The sequence below is a fragment of the Stenella coeruleoalba genome (assembly GCF_951394435.1).
Source record: "Stenella coeruleoalba genome assembly, chromosome: 1".
In the NCBI taxonomy this organism is placed as follows: Eukaryota; Metazoa; Chordata; class Mammalia; order Artiodactyla; family Delphinidae; genus Stenella; species Stenella coeruleoalba.
Genome location: NC_137169.1, coordinates 34,342,092 through 34,358,943, shown reverse-complemented (window position 1 = coordinate 34,358,943; position 16,852 = coordinate 34,342,092). Strand labels below are relative to the sequence as shown.

Below are 16,852 nucleotides of genomic sequence, written 5' to 3'. Positions count from 1 at the left end.
GAGAAACACACAGCAGATGAAGGAGCAAGTCAAAAACCCACCAGACCTAACAAATGAAGAGGAAATAGGCAGTCTACCTGAAAAAGAATTCAGAATAATGATAGTAAAGATGATCCAAAATCTTGGAAATAGAATAGACAAAATGCAAGAAACATTTAACAAGGACCTAGAAGAACTAAAGATGAAACAAACAACGATGAACAACACAATGAATGAAATTAAAAATACTCTAGAAGGGATCAATAGCAGAATAACTGAGTCAGAAGAACGGATAAGTGACCTGGAAGATAAAATAGTGGAAATAACTACTGCAGAGCAGAATAAAGAAAAAAGAATGAAAAGAATGGAGGACAGTCACAAAGACCTCTGGGACAACATTAAACACACCAACATTCGAATTATAGGGGTTCCAGAAGAAGAAGAGAAAAAGAAAGGGACTGAGAAAATATTTGAAGAGATTATAGTTGAAAACTTCCCTAATATGGGAAAGGAAATAGTTAATCAAGTCCAGAAAGCACAGAGAGTCCCATACAGGATAAATCCAAGGAGAAATACGCCAAGACACATGTTAATCAAACTGTCAAAAATTAAATACAAGAAAACACATTAAAAGCAGCAAGGGAAAAACAACAAATAACACACAAGGGAATCCCCATAAGGTTAACAGCTGACCTTTCAGCAGAAACTCTGCAAGCCAGAAGGGACTGGCAGGACATATTTAAACTGATGAAGGAGAAAAACCTGCAACCAAGATTACTCTACCCAGCAAGGATGTCATTCAGATTTGATGGAGAAATTTACAGAAAAGCAAAAGCTGAGAGAGTTCAGCACCACCAAACCAGCTTTACAACAAATGCTAAAGGAACTTCTCTAGGCAAGAAACACAAGAGAAGGAAAAGACTTACACTAACAAACCCACAACAATTAAGAAAATGGGAATAGGAACATACATATCGATAATTACCTTAAATGTAAATGGATTAAATGCTCCCACCAGAAGACACATATTGGCTGAATGGATACAAAAACAAGACCCATATATATGCTGTCTACAAGAGACCCACTTCAGACCTAGAGACACATACAGACTGAAAGTGAGGGGATGGAAAAAGATATTCCATGCAAATGGAAACCAAAAGAAAGCTGGAGTAGCAATTCTCGTATCAGACAAAATAGACTTTAAAATAAAGACTATTAGAAGAGACAAAGAAGGACACTACATAATGATCAAGGGATCGATCCAAGAAGAAGATATAACAATTGTAAATATTTATGCACCCAACAAAGGAGTACCTCAATACATAAGGCAAATACTAACAGCCATAAAAGGGGAAATTGACAGTAACACATTCATAGTAGGGGACTTTAACACCCCACTGTCACCAATGGACAGATCATCCAAAATGAAAATAAATAAGGAAACACAAGCTTTAAATGATACATTAAACAAGATGGACTTAATTGACATTTATAGGAAATTCCATCCAAAAACAACAGAATACACATTTTTCTCAAGTGCTCATGGAACATTCCCCAGGATAGATCATATCTTGCATCACAAATCAAGCCTTGGTAAATTTAAGAAATTGAAATTGTATCAAGTATCTTTTCCGACCACAGGATTTGAGACTAGATATCAATTACAGGAAAAGATCTGTAAAAAAACAAACATATGGAGGCTAAACAATACACTACTTAATAACAAAGTGATCACTGAAGAAATCAAAGAGGAAATAAAAAAATACCTAGAAACAAATGACAATGGAGACACGACAACCCAAAACCTATGGGATGCAGCAAAAGCAGTTCTAAGAGGGAAGTTTATAGCAATACAATTCTAACTTAAGAAACAGGAAACATCTCGAATAAACAACCTAACCTTGCACCTAAAGCAATTAGAGAAAGAAGAACAAAAAAAACCCGAAAGTAGCAAAAGGAAAGAAATCATAAAAATCAGATCAGAAATAAATGAAAAATAAATGAAGGAAACAATAGCAAAGATCAATAAAACTAAAACCTGGTTCTTTGAGAATATAAACAAAATTGATAAACCATTAGCCAGACTCATCAAGAAAAAAAGGGAGAAGACTCAAATCAATAGAATTAGAAATGAAAAAGGAGAAGTAACAACTGACATTGCAGAAATACTAAAGATCATGTGAGATTACTACAAGCAACTCTATGACAATAAAATGGACAACCTGGAAGAAATAGACAAATTCTTAGAAATGCACAACCTTCCAAGACTGAATCAGGAAGAAATAGAAAATATGAACAGACCAATCACAAGCACTGAAATTGAAACAGTGATTAAAAATCTTGCAACAAACAAAAGCCCAGGACCAGATGGCTTCACAGGCGAATTCTATCAAACATTTATAGAAGAGCTAACACCTATCCTTCTCAAATTCTTCCAAAATATAGCAGAGGGAGGAACACTCCCAAACTCATTCTACGAGGCCACCATCACCTTGACACCAAAACCAGACAAGGATGTCACAAAGAAAACTACAGGCCAATATCACTGATGAACATAGATGCAAAAATCCTCAACAAAATACTAGCAAACAGAATCCAACAGCACATTAAAAGGATCATACACCATGATCAAGTGGGGTTTATTCCAGGAATGCAAGGATTCTTCAATATAGGCAAATCAATCAATGTGATAAACTATATTAACAAATTGGAGGAGAAAAACCATATGATTATCTCAATAGATTCAGAGAAAGCTTCTGACAAAATTCAACACCCATTTATGATAAAACCCCTGCAGAAAGTAGGCATAGAGGGAACTTTCCTCAACATAATAAAAGCCATATATGACAAACCCACAGCCAACATCATCCTCAATGGTGAAAATCTGAAAGCATTTCCACTAAGATCAGGAACAAGACAAGGTTGCTCACTCTCACCCCTCCTATTCAACAGAGTTTTGGAAGTTTTAGCCACAGCAATCAGAGAAGAAAAGGAAATAAAAGGAATCCAAATCAGAAAAGAAGAAGTAAAGCTGTCACTGTTTGCAGATGACATGATACTATACATAGAGAATGCTAAAGATGCTACCAGAAAACTACTACAGCTAATCAATGAATTTGGTAAAGTAGCAGGATACAAAATTAATGTACAGAAATCTCTGGCATTCCTATACACTAATGATGAAAAATCTGAAAGTGAAATCAAGAAAACACTCCCATTTACAAGTGCAACAAAAAGAATAAAATACCTAGGAATAAACCGACTTAAGGAGACAAAAGACCTGTATGCAGAAAATTATAAGACACTGATGAAAGAAATTAAAGATGATACAAATAGATGGAGAGATATACCATGTTCTTGGATTGGAAGAATCAACATTGTGAAAATGACTCTACTACCCAAAGCAATCTACAGATTCAATGCAATCCCTATCAAACTACCACTGGCATTTTTCACAGAACTAGAACAAAAAATTTCACAATTTGTATGGAAACACAAAAGACCCCAAATAGCCAAAGCAATCTTGAGAACGAAAAATGGAGCTGGCGCAATCCGGCTCCCTGATTTCAGACTATACTACAAAGCTACAGTAATCAAGACAGCATGGTACTGGCACAAAAAACGAAAGATAGATCAATGGAACAGGATAGAAAGCCCAGAGATAAAGCCATGCACATATGGTCACCTTATCTTTGATAAAGGAGGCAGGAATATACAGTGGAGAAAGGACAGCCTCTTCAATAAGTGGTGCTGGGAAAACTGAATAGGTACATGTAAAAGCATGAGATTAGATCAGTCCCTAACACCACACACAAAAATAAGCTCAAAATGGATTAAAGACCTAAATATAAGTCCAGAAACTATCAAACTCTTAGAGGAAAACATAGGCAGAACACTCTATGACATAAATCACAGCAAGATCCTTTTTGACCCACCTCCTACAGAAATGGAAATAAAAACAAAAATAAACAAATGGGACCTAATGAAACTTAAAAGCCTTTGCACGGCAAAGGAAGCCATATACAAGACCAAAAGACAACCCTCAGAATGGGAGAAAATATTTGCAAATGAAGCAACTGACAAAGGATTAATTTCCAAAATTTATAAGCAGCTCATGCAGCTCAATAACAAAAAAACAAACAACCCAATCCAAAAATGGGCAGAAGACCTAAATAGACATTTCTCCAAAGAAGATATGCAGACTGCCAACAAACACATGAAAGAATGCTCAACTTCGTTAATCATTAGAGAAATGCAAATGAAAATTACAATGACATATCACCTCACACCACTCAGAATGGCCATCATCAAAAAAATCTAGAAACAATAAATGCTGGAGAGGGTGTGGAGAAAAGGGAACCCTCTTGCACTGCTGGTGGGAATGTTAATTGGTACAGCCACTATGGAGAACAGTATGGAGGTTCCTTAAAAAACTAAAAATAGAACTACCATATGACCCAGCAATCCCACTACTGGGCATATACCCTGAGAAAACCATAATTCAAAAAGAGTCATGTACCAAAATGTTCATTGCAGATCTATTTACAATAGCCCGGAGATGGAAACAACCTAAGTGTCCATCATCGGATGAATGGATAAAGAAGATGTGGCACATATATACAATGGAATATTACTCAGCCATAAAAAGAAACGAAATTGAGCTATTTGTAGTGAGGTGGAGGGACCTGGAGTCTGTCATACAGAGTGAAGTAAGTCAGAAAGAGAAAGACAAATACCGTATGCTAACACATATATATGGAATTTAAGAGAAAAAAAATGTCATTAAGAACCTAGGGATAAGACAGGAATAAAGACACAGACCTACTAGAGAACGGACTTGAGGATATAGGGAGGGGGAAGGGTAAGCTGTGACAAAGCAAGAGAGAGGCATGGATATATATACACTACCAAACGTAAGGTAGATAGCTAGTGGGAAGCAGCCGCATAGCACAGGGAGATCAGCTCGGTGCTTTGTGACCGCCTGGATGGGTGGGATAGGGAGGGAGGGAGACGCAAGAGGGAAGAGATATGGGAAAGTATGTGTATGTATAAGTGGTTCACTTTGTTATAAAGCAGAAACTAAACCCCATTGTAAAGCAATTATACTCTAATAAAGATGTAAAAAAAAAAAAAGATGGACTGCAAATCATGAAGGACATATTTCTAAACTAAGTGGCAAATTAAGCTATTAGGAAATGATAAATATATTTGATTATATAAAAATTTAAAGCATCTATACAATTAACATTAAAGTTAAAAGAAAAAAAAAGAAATAAAGACTATCCAATCCCCTCCCCCCCAAAAAAAACACAAATAAACTCTGGCAGCTTCTTCTGCTACCACCAATACACTAACCTTCCTCTTTCCCTCCAGGAGGAGCTTTCCATCCTCCTAACCAAAGCTAATTCCTTTACCTGTGTTCTAGATCCCATCTTCTATTGCTTCCTCAAGGAAGCTTCTTCTTTTCTGTTTGCTCATTATCTCCCTCTCTATTGACGTTGTGCCCTTAGGTCAAGAGGTCTCTGATCTTGAAAATAAAGATACAAAAATATCTCTTCTTTGATCCCACCACATCCCCCCCAAGTTACTTTCCTCTTTCTCATGTCTTCCACACTCCTCAAATCACTGCATTTGGCTTCTGCTCTTACAACGATGCTCAAAATGCCAAATCCAGGGAATTCCCTGGTGGTCCAGTGGTTAGGACTCTCCGCTGTCACTGCCGAGGGCCCAGGTTAAATCCCTGGTCGAGGAACCACAAGCCGTGTGGCCAAAATTTAAATAATTAATTTAAAAAAATGCCAAATCCAACTGGACGTGTTTCTGCTCTTTTTATATACGACCTCTGTGCAGTATCTGCCCACTCATTTCTCTGTTCTATGATGTCACGTCACTTTCTTCTGTTTTCACTCTTACCTCCCTGGCCTTTCCTCCCCTGTGTTCTTCCTGGGCTCCTCTTCCACAGACCTGTCAAACGTCCTCATTCTTAAGGACCCTGCCTTTGGCTCTCTGCCCTTCTCACTCTCACGGGGATGAATAGCTTGGGCAAAGGAGTCTGACATACCTTCGTTCAATCCCTGGCTCCAATCACTGTATAGCTGTGTGACTAACACAAGTCATATAACTTTTTAAAACTTTGCTTTCCCCCAGATAGAATGGATATAATAGTAATGCCTACCTCATTGGGTTGTTAGGAGGATTAAATAACAATGCATCTCTGCTAAGCTCCAGCTCGATCTAGAAAAAGTGGAAAGAAACAGAAATACACTGAAGTTAGAACAAATACAAGTGCAGGTGGCAGAAACTGCCAGTTGTCCTTCAATATGTATTCTTCCCTTTTTCTGCAGAAATAAGACATTTAATTTTTTTGACTGATCACAGGGATGCCTGCTTTCAGCTTGATACAGCTGTGTGACTAAGGTCTGACCAATGGGATGTAAATGGAATTGTGTGCCACCTAGCCTAGGAAATGTCCTCGAAGGAACAGGATGTCCTCTTCCTCTTCCTCTTCCTTTCTACTGGCTGGAATGCAGACAAGATAGCTTGAACCTCGAGCAGCCATCCCAGACACCGTGAGGCGGAAGCCACAGGCCATGGAGAACATAGTAACGCAAGAGAAGAAATCTGAGTCTCTGGCAATTTCAAAATGCTGCCCTATCAGTTCTGGGCTGCTTTATTCTTGACTTTTATGTGAGAGAAATACATTTCTTTCTCAAGCCATTACTATTTTGAGTTTTCTCACCTTTACAGCTGACCAATCCCAACTACTCAGGAGGGTTACTGGAAGAATATGATACAAGAGCATATGCTGCAAACTAAACCTAGCTACATGGGAAATGGATATGGAACTGCACAGCCATTACTAGTCTATCCTGACCCATGAGGTCTTTGTCTATGGGTTTCCTTGTGAATCTGCTCCCATTTACTTGTTTCTCTACATGGATGGACTTTCTCTGCTTGCTTACTCATCAGCTAAAAACAGCCATCCAAGTCCTAAGCCTATGTAATTTTTCAGATTAAGTCATTCCTGTTATCTACCTCTTAGTTCAAATTTATGAAAGACAGACAATTATTTGTTGCTCACCCAACGAATTACATCCCTCTTTCTGAAGTTAGTTGTCCAGTATTCCTCATTCAGTCAGTTGTGGCTGGGATAGGTTGGAAGTAGGGGTACAAATACGGCCACCAAAGCCTACTCTTTTTAAGCAAGCATTGGTGGAGAGGTACAAGTTCCAGGGGAGAGTATGTAGGCTAGGAAGGCAGTACAAAATGAGTCTACTATTTAAGACCAATGCATATCCAACTCTCTAGTGAACAACACAGTTTGAACAATCCACTCATCTTTCTCTTACACCTGCTCCTCCTTCTGTATTCCACAGTTAATAAAATCACCATCAATATATAGCCTCCCAAGCCAGAAACCTAGGGGTTATCCTTAGCCCCTCCTTATTCATCCCACTCTCATGGACAACCAGTCCTGAATTTGTAGGTTCTACATCTTTTATGATTTTCCAGTTCATCCTCTCTTAGTTTAGCCTCTCCTCATCATTTGCCCAACTTAGGGTAATAGCATCCTTAACTGACTCCCCTGCTCCCAGGCTGGCCCCCATTCAGTCTGTACTCCACAAAGCTCTCAGACTGACCCTTGTGAATGCAAGTCACTTGCCACTTAACATTCGCATTGCTTTCAGGAAGAGTTCCAACCCTTAGCTTGGCACCAGAGAGTCTCCACAAGCTGGTTCTCGCCTGTCTCTCTCGTCTTATCTCCTGCCACACCTTGACAGCCCTTCATGCCAGTGTACGGATTGATCCCCATCATGCTGCTTATTCCATGACTTTGAATATTTGGGTCCCTCTGCCTGGAATCCTGGGTCCTTCTGCCTGTTCTGCTCTGACATCCCAGAACTAACATTTTTCCAGTGGATTTACTGAGACCCGATAGTTGAGCAATTCAAAAATTCTAAAAATGCAGATCTTGAGGTAATACAAATTCATTCTTTAAATACTAAATGCTTTGACATCTAAAGTGGGCCTAAAATTGCCCACATAACAAAGTATATGAGAATACTGTTCTTTCAAAGGAGATACTGAATAAATGCTCATTAAGTATCTTAAAAAGCCACTGTCTAGAAAGAAGCACATCCTGTAGCGATTTGGGGCTTCCAAAAATGTCTAGATGTAAAGAATGAGGCGGTATATCTGTCAAAGAAAACCGAGACAGACACAAAGAATTTTAAACGGGAGGAGAGCAAAAAGAATGAGTGCAGTCATTTCGACTTGTTCTTATTTCTCCTAGTAGGTGCCCTCCAACTACAGTGCAGGGGCCAGGACCATACCTCATGCTACAGCACATCTCCTGGCTCTGAGAAAAGGATGAACTTTGGATCCCATGGTCTTCGAGTGACATAAGGGAACACAGTAAAGAGTATGGCCATGAAAACTGAGATATCCACTTGGGTTATTCATCCTAGTCCTTCTTTCTTCCTCCTACCCAAATATAATGTAAAACTTACAGATGTCTTAAATACAGTATATATTATACCTTTTATTCCTTTTCAATCCCTGAATAAAATGAGAAAAATACTTTTTTTAGAAGTTCAGAACAATGTAGCGATGTTTAAACTTAAAATAGAAAATTAAGTGAAAAAGAAAGGCAAAATGTACACTGTAATTATAACTATGTAAAAAACGTATGCACATAAGCAAGGACTGACACAGACCAGAAAAATGGACTGTTGATACGTCAAACTCAGCACTACTGACATTTGGGGCTGGCTAATTCTTTCTTGTGGGGGGTTGCTCTGTGCACAGTAGAATGGAGAGCAGCATCCCTGGCTTCTACTAACTAGCTGCCAGTTATACATCCCCAGTAGTGACAACTACAAATGTCTCCATCCATTGCCACATGTTCCTTACGGAGCAAAATACCCCCACCCCCGTCCCAGGTTTAGAACCACTGGGCTAGGGGTGAGAGGAAAATTTTTTTAGTTTCATGTTAATATTGCCATAATGATGTTTGTTCAATAAATGCATATTGGAAGGGGAAAGGAAAACTCCTTACCATGTAGCATCTAACAGCCCCTTTTTCTCAAGAGTTAGAATTTATTCAGTTCCCATTTAATGTGAAAAATTGAAAACGTTGCAGAACTTGTTTTTCTTTTCCAATCTACTATAAAAAAGAAAGCTGAATTTCTCAGTATTTGGAAACCTGCCTTGGCTTTAAGCATGAACATCACAAATAACTGCTGTAATTGGCCTGAGAATTAAAAATATCTAAATCATTCTATCCCCACAAATACCTGTTAAAAAGGTACACTTTGCATATCTTCAAAATAACTTTACATTTAAGAATAGTAAGACTCAATGAGAAACACATACTTTAAGACAAATTAAATAAAGTTTTCCATGCTAAAATACAATTGCACTGGATCTAAATAAATCATATTCTATTTTTAAGGCCTCTCTGTTCCAGTCTTTTTAGGACTATTAAGCCTGCCCCCTTGCCAAAAATATTTATTTTCAATCATTCCTCCTTTTTTTTGTTGCTGTTGTTTCTTGACTCCCATCTCAAGGGATGTTTCTGATTAACAAACTGACATGAAGAGGAGGCACAAGAACTGTTTCAAGCATCTCCTCTCCCGAAAATTCTATCGTATCACGGTTTTGGGTTCATATGGACTTAAAGTTGAAATCTTGTTACATGATCATTCTGAATGATCTTTTCACAGGCATGAATGCATCATTAAATGTATGCCTAACACAGTATTCACTTAAGCAAGGAACAATCTTCCTTTTTTATATAAGACTGCGATAAGCCCAAAAAATGCATTTTGATTTTTTTCCCCCTCCACTTTCAAAACACACTAGTAGAAATTTACTGTTTGTATTTACCAAAGTGTGCTTCTCCATTCTCGTCTCTAGTTTACCCGAGACAGAAAGCTTGCCGTAGCACAGAGAAACAAAGAAAATCTTCCAAATGATTCCAGGATTGGAGAATGTGAAATACTTAGATACCCAAAGCATTGTAGCAGGAAAGAAGGAGGTCGTGTAGAGATGACAGAGGTGGTGGAGACGAATGGACATTCAGGAGTGTGCAGTGTGGACAAGAAAGGGTGAGAATGGCTGCGGAATGAGCAGGATGGGAAAACTGGCGCTCAGGATTAATGAGAGAAGTGGATGAGGTTGTAGCTTGAAAGGCAGAAGGTAACTGACTTGATGACGCCTGATGTTGAGGATACAAAATGCCTCCGGAGCTTCATCGGGAATTAAAGTTCTGCATGGCGAACATAGGGCACAACGGAGAAAACGGCAGTTCTTTGTTCACAGGCCGACAACCAGGGGAATCCGTGGCTCGGTGGACTTTGTCATGGCCTGGACCTTCAGATGCATTCTCTGTACAGGGGAGAGTCTTCGCCTGGAAAGTGAGAAAAAGAACGTCTACTTAACAGACTGAGGGTTCTAAGCCCTCTTTAAATAAAAGCAGCAGCCTAATTCTAAAGGCCTGCGGCGGGTGGGTCCCGGGAAACCGGCGAATCCATCCTTAGGCAGAGAAAGGCCAAGCCAGGTGAGTCTCTTCCGTCGTTCCAGGCCCTGCTGGGCAGAAAAGCGGGAAAGACCTGGAATGCTAAAAAAAAGAGCGGAGAATAGCTGCTTTTCTCCTTGCGGCTGCGGCGGGAACCTCAGGAACCAGGCCGGAAATTGTCCTTTAGAGAGAGCGGTGAGTGTCCGGCGGCAGCTACGCTCCACCGCTGCTCAGCGGAGAGCTGCAGGTGCCGGTCCGGTCACGGGCGTCATAGCAACCGCGCTCTCTGCGGAGACGCCGCGTCCTTCCGGCGGGAACCATAGAAACGACACGCACCATTGGCTCAGGGGCTGTGCTTCCTGCCAGAGACCATTGCTACGGCGCAGAACATTGGCCTCTGGCTTAGCTCCGGGAACGAAGGTACGGTTCATCCCATTGGCTCTGTAGTAACCATGGTAACGTAACGGCGTGTATTTGCAACTTTTAAGTGTAAGTTTTGCCACAGGGTGTTTATAGTTCTCTAGCAGCTTCCCGCCAGACCTTATCGAGAGCCCAAGCCTAATAAACTTGGATTTATTTTTCTAGAAGTAACTTCATTCTTAAAGGGGGAGGTTTCTGAATTTTAGGTCAGAATCTGTCACTCATTACCTGGGTGGGGCACCTAAGACAAATCACAACACTTTTGGAATCGGCTTATTATTGTAAAAATGAAGAAACAGGACTTGACTAGAACTATCCCTGAAGCTGAAGTCCTTCAGAAGCCCTAAGCACTGAAAATTCGGTTTATGTGAACAGTATCCTCCACCTATGTAATGCAAAATAAAAATATCTAAAAGACACAAAATTTAACATAGCCTCGGTTTTTATCATCTTCATTTAAATGCTCTTACCGCAAGATTCTAGTTAGTTCATCAAAGCTCGATTTTATTCATGTTTTGGGGCCCTTGCTTTGCTGGTATCCCAAACACATACTTGACATTTCTTAGTCTTATTCTAGTTTCTCACAGGATCCTTTCCAAAGCTTTGCCGCTTCTACATGCATTATCTGGACGGATCTTATCCCTTACTTTCTAGAAGTGCTTCAATCTCTCCCTCTGGCACCAGAGCCCTTGCAAATGTTTTTCTCTCTGATCTGAAATGCTCACCACCATCACCTCCAGCCCACTTAACTTCTACGTAGCAGTTCAAGTGTCATTTCCTCAAGGATACTTTCCTTAGTCCTCTGATCTAGATCAAGTTCCTTATTTGCTCTCATTGACTTATGTTCCTTTTCATTCTTAGGTTGTTTTTTTTTTTTGTCCGAGCCGTGGCTTGGTATTGAACCCGGCCACGGCAGTGAAAGCGCCGCATCCTAACCATTAGACCACCCTCATTCTTAGTTTTCTTTCATTCTTTACACACTTCCATTTGCTGATTCAACAAACAAACAAAACAACTTCTTGGAATTTTTACATGTGTAAATACTGTTTAAATGCTCTGAATGGAAACTAAACTGAATTGGAAAACACTCTAAATAATTCCATTTAGGGTAGTGGTGGTTGTTTTTAAGCATTAACAAAACACAACAGAAAATGGTTCCCAAGGGAAGTAATAATTATGATAAAAACAAACATTAGAATCACTTCTAGTTCTAACTCCATTTATCCTCACTGTACAGTCAAAGATAATGACAGCCATCATCCACATAAGCTATAGATGTAGGGAAGAAAATCAATCTTTTATTTCATGCCCCTTTAGTACTGCAGCCACTGCCTAGCCTGTTGCTTTTTAGGTTTTGCCAATTGAACCAGAAGTTAATTTAAAATTTTTGTTCAATAGGATTTCTGCTTCCAGAGAAGTCCTGATTGCTGCAGGTATTTTTCCTCTGCTTCCTGATTTAATGAAGTCACATTTCCTAAACACTTCACCTGAAGTATTTAGATGTGTCTTAGCACTTCTGTTCATATCTTTTCAATTAAAGTTTATTGTACTTCTGTTACCAGACACACTTCGGGCTACCCTTCCCAACTCACTCCATGAACTGCATTTTAACTCATTTATGTGAGGTAGAGTACTTGCTTCTACCTAGTTCTTAATGGTAGTTTTTCACATTGCACTCCGGACCATCCTATGGGTCATTTAGGGTATTTCTCAGGACTGCACTTCTTTTGCACTCCCAACTCAAAGCCCAGGACAGTGGGAGCTTTGGAAACACTGCTTTGCTAAGTGAGAAAAACAGCAATTGCAAACATTTATTTAATGTGAATTACGTGCCAAGTGCCAGACTCCTGCTTTACCTTCACCATTTTATTTATTTAATCCTAACAAATGATGGTATTTTGCAGAGAAATTATCACCATTTTATAGATGAGGAAACTAAGTCAGGTATCTAAGCTTACAATGCTAATTGGTGGCACAGCTGGAGGGTCTAACCTGGCTAAGATGACTCCAAAACCCATACTCTTTACCACCCTGTAATGCCTCCTTCAGGGCAGTGGCCACCAGCTGGGCCCTGCATGGCCCCAGGTAGAAGCCTGGGTTAACTTTCCCTCAAGAGCAGTTCTAAAATATTTGAAAGGTAAATTCTTAACTCAAATATGGAGTGAGTCTAGGACAAGAAGCAAGGAGTAAATGTAGTGGGACAATCATCATTCTATAGATAATCTATCTTTGGGGAGGTGTCCTTCTCTCCTGCTCCCATCTTTAGTAAATTTCAAAAAAAAAAAACCACAAAAACATCATCCTTTCCATTGTGTTGGCTTTGGGGCACACACTTTATTGTACTTAATTTTTTATATATCCATTTCCCAAACTAGACATGTTTATTCATCTTTTGAATCCTCAAAATCCTCAGGGCCTATCACATAGTAGGCATGAACAAATATTTGCTCTTCAAAGCATGGCCATTCATGCATCCATAATCCCTTTTACAGTATGAAGAAGATTGATATTCAGGCCCCACATGTATATTTTGAGGAATATAATTCCCAATACGTTTTTTTTTTCTTAAGGTGAGAAACAACTTGAATCATTTTCAAAATCAAGATATCATTCAAGTGAGTGTGTCAGGTGGTTTGGTCATAACTGCTTTACCTTTGTTCTCATGTTTTCTGAGTATTAAAAGACCTTTAAAAGACAAACACCAAGCACTATTCGTCTGCACACCACTCACTGCTTTTCCCCTTCATTTTCTGTCTTTATGAAAGCAAAGGATTTATTCTAGTTCTCACCATCTGTAAGAGCCCTGGTCCACTGAACAATCTTTGATCTTATAAATAAAGGCTTTTTACTTCAGTTTTTGTCATGTATAAAAGCGGTATGTCGAGACTGAAGATCATCCACTATCTTCTCTTCTATCTCTATACCTTTTCCTACTTCTTCCTCTGATAACAATAACTTGGTTTCTGACTCTTTGGTTATAATAACCACAAAGGACCGTCGTGAATCAAGGATGTTAGCCACCACCACTTGATGTCGATAAATTTCCAAAGCATTCCGTGCACGATCAATTACAATGAAGGGGTCAGTCTCCAACTTAAAGGAAATTATAAATGCTTTGGGAGCCCAGTCTTTAACCAAAGGAGAAAGCATTTTTGGCACCATCTTCATTGTTATCTGTATTGGAAAAAGAGAAACTTAATAAGCAAACAAGGTTACCACCTACCAACCAGGTCAATCTCAAGGGAAACTAAAGAAGCAGAGACTCAGATGCTTGGCTATGTCAGTTTAAGTGGGACTTCTCACTTCAAACTTTTTAAAGCATATTAAATGCTTACTTAAAAGCCTTGACTCTGTAGTGTTCATAAGGATGCCTGATTTCAAAGCTTCATACATATTCTGGGCCAAACCATGTCTTATGAATTAGCCCTGCTCTGCAACCCTCATCGCCATTAATAGAACTCTAAAGAACAGCATTACATCTTCTCAAACATTCCCTTTTATTTTTGAAACCAAACCCTCAAATAAACAAATGCAAATAATCTGTTTATGCAGATGTTACTTTGGCGGAAGTTCAAATAAGGTTGAGTTTTAAACCTCTCAGCCTAAAATATTTCTTGCATTGCTAGACTGGCTATTTGACTCCATTTAAAAATTGTAACTTGTAAAAAAAATAAAATAAAATTGTCACGTACCATCTTAGCATTGCGGAAACAGAAGTGACTGTATTTTCATTCATTAAATACTACTATATTATTCTCAATCCCTTCTAAGGGGAATGTTGAGTCGTTTTGTGTACTTTCAAGATAGAACTAGGAATGACAGGAATTATAGGATAAACTAAAGCTCCCAGAATTTAAAAAGTATGAAATCACTAAGCTCACCATCAGGATGTCCCCTCAAAGAGTTAGCAAGTATGATAGGAATCACATACCCATTCCCCGCTTTATTTTTCTCCTTAGCATTTATCACTACCTAACATAGTATGCATTTGACTTACTTATTGTCTCCTCTGCAGAATATAATCAAAACAAGGGCACAGTACGTTTCTTTTCACTGCTTTATCTCCAGGTCCTATAATAGGGCCTGGCATATAGTAGGTACTCAATAAATATTTGTTGAAGAAATGAACAAATGAACTATTCTACAAAGTCAGAAAGTGCCCCACAGGTAGTTTCTCCTATTTAAATTCTACTATTTAAATTTCTCCTATTTAAACTCTACTATTTAAATTTCTCCTATTTAAATTCTACTTTTATCACCCAATAAATGACTAAGAATTCCCTCAGGTTCCAAGTAGCCAGATCATCTCAGCATCTCAACCACACCACTACCTTCCCCACACCTCTTCCTTAAACTGCAACAATAACCACCATCTAATCACCCCCCCCAACCACTCTCTCTAATTCACCTTTCATACTGATGCCAGAATGTTCTTCTCAAACAAAAACTTTATCTCATTCTCCTACTTTGGTTGTCCTTGGCTCCACAGGATAAAGTTCAAGCTCCTTAGGAAGGAATACAAAATCTTCTACGTAGGAAGCTGTCTCTTCGGTCTGCCCTCCATCCCCACCACTCTCCAGGCTCTCCAGCCTTACCAAACAACTTCAGTTCACAACACACTGCCCATTTCCAAACTCCAATCGTTTACTCTGTCTGGAGTGACCTTCCCTACTTTGTCTGGTACACCCTCTGCTCATCTTTTAAAACCCAGTTCAAGCCATCTCCTCCAGAAAGCCTTGACTTTCCCCGAGATTCACTCACCCCATGCTCTGACTTCACTTTGTACGTACCTCTACTAGAGTATTTATCACTCTGTACTGTAATTATGTCTGTGTCCAGCAACCTCACTAGATTGTGAGGTCCTTGAGGGAGAGCGGTGTCTTAGTCATCTCTGATCCCTAGTGCCTAGCACATACGGAATGCAGAAAGGCCATCTCCAGATCAAAAGGAAATTAACCCAAGATTGGTTATAGGGAATCAGATCTCTGGAAGAGAAGCGCCCATCACCTGCAGTGGGCCCCCAGATGACTGGATCTTGTGTTCAGGCATTTCGGACACAGGAACATAGAAATCTGACACGGCCGCAGCCAGGTAAAACATCGCAGAAGAGCCTGCAAAAAGAAGCACAGGGTGTAATAAATCGGAGAAGGGTATGGAGTCAGCTCCTTTTCAACTCAGGTTCCCCCGCTGTGAGAGCCATGGGTAAAGAGGGGGTAAGGGGATGCGCGTCTTGGGGGAAAGGCTCTGCCTCCCGGCATCCGATGGACTCCTAAAGGCACGCACCTAGCGGATTGAGCGCCTGGGCTGCAGCCTGCAGCAGATGCAAATAGTCTGCCAAAGTGGTGAACTCTATGGCCAGGAAGGTGCCGGCAGCCTCAGCCTCCTGGTAGCTCCGCAGAGCCGCGGCGAAGCCCGGGAGTGCCTTCTCCTCCGCCTCCAAGCTCAGCAAGCCCGAAGCCGCTCGGCCGGAGGGCCGCAGAGCCGACAGCCAGGTCTGGGGCGGGAAGCGGTGGGCAAAGGGGAAGGCAGAGCGAGCACGGTACAGAAACAGGACCCCGTAGCCCGCGGCCAGGAAGGCTTCGGCCGAGGTAGCACCGCGCCGCCCGCTGCTGAAGTTGTCCAGGAAGCGCACAGGCCGGGCTTCCAGGGGGACCTTGGTGCCGCCGGACGTGACCAACACTACCCGTCGGCCCTGCGCGCCCAGGCCGGCAGCGAACCGAGCCATCACCTCGGCCCAGCGCGCGGCACCGGCGGGCTGGGGGAACTCGGCGACCAGGTCGACTGCCGCCATCGGTCCCGGAACCCGCCGCGCCAGCGCAAGCTACGGGGTCTTCGGCGCCACGCCCCCTGCCCCGGTACCTGGCCCACGCGCAGCCGCAATAGTGAGGGGGCGGTTCGCTACCATGCGCTGCAAGCCAGCGCCGGGTTTCTGCA

The 16,852-nt window shown here is 40.7% G+C and overlaps 2 protein-coding genes across 3 annotated transcripts in view; both read right to left on the bottom strand.

The window, feature by feature from the left end:
• Positions 1-10,589, bottom strand: part of CCDC30 (coiled-coil domain containing 30) — a 173,179-nt gene extending 162,590 nt beyond the window's left edge. The window contains exons 1-2 of the mRNA XM_079917435.1: positions 10,189-10,589; positions 6,155-6,213 (exon numbers count right to left, since the gene is read on the bottom strand). The gene's annotated coding sequence lies outside the window, so the exon portion shown is untranslated. The remainder of the gene's footprint in view (positions 1-6,154; positions 6,214-10,188) is intronic.
• A 2,401-nt stretch (positions 10,590-12,990) lies between these two features.
• Positions 12,991-16,760, bottom strand: PPCS (phosphopantothenoylcysteine synthetase). 2 transcript variants are annotated; one of them, XM_079917444.1, is made up of 3 exons: positions 16,202-16,760; positions 15,926-16,029; positions 12,991-14,092 (listed from the first exon to the last, which is right to left on the bottom strand). In XM_079917444.1, the coding sequence occupies exons 1-3, from the start codon at positions 16,707-16,709 to the stop codon at positions 13,769-13,771; spliced, it is 936 nt and encodes a 311-aa protein (XP_079773570.1). In that variant the 5' UTR covers positions 16,710-16,760; the 3' UTR covers positions 12,991-13,768. The 2 variants fall into 2 exon arrangements, with proteins under 2 accessions (XP_079773570.1, XP_079773571.1); XM_079917445.1 differs by lacking the exons at positions 15,926-16,029; positions 16,202-16,760 and adding an exon at positions 15,709-15,839.
• Between the last annotated feature and the right edge of the window lie 92 nt (positions 16,761-16,852).

What these genes read in the sequence shown, in the direction of transcription:
- PPCS (XM_079917444.1), bottom strand. Translation starts at nt 16,709, where the DNA reads ATGGCGGCAGTCGACCTGGTCGCCGAGTTCCCCCAGCCCGCCGGTGCC. An exon ending in CCAGGCGCTCAATCCGCTAG is followed by an intron (nt 16,030 to 16,201) that starts GTGCGTGCCTTT and finishes TTCTTTTTGCAG; the next exon opens with GCTCTTCTGCGATGTTTTAC. An exon ending in CATCTGGGGGCCCACTGCAG is followed by an intron (nt 14,093 to 15,925) that starts GTGATGGGCGCT and finishes TTTCCAATACAG; the next exon opens with ATAACAATGAAGATGGTGCC.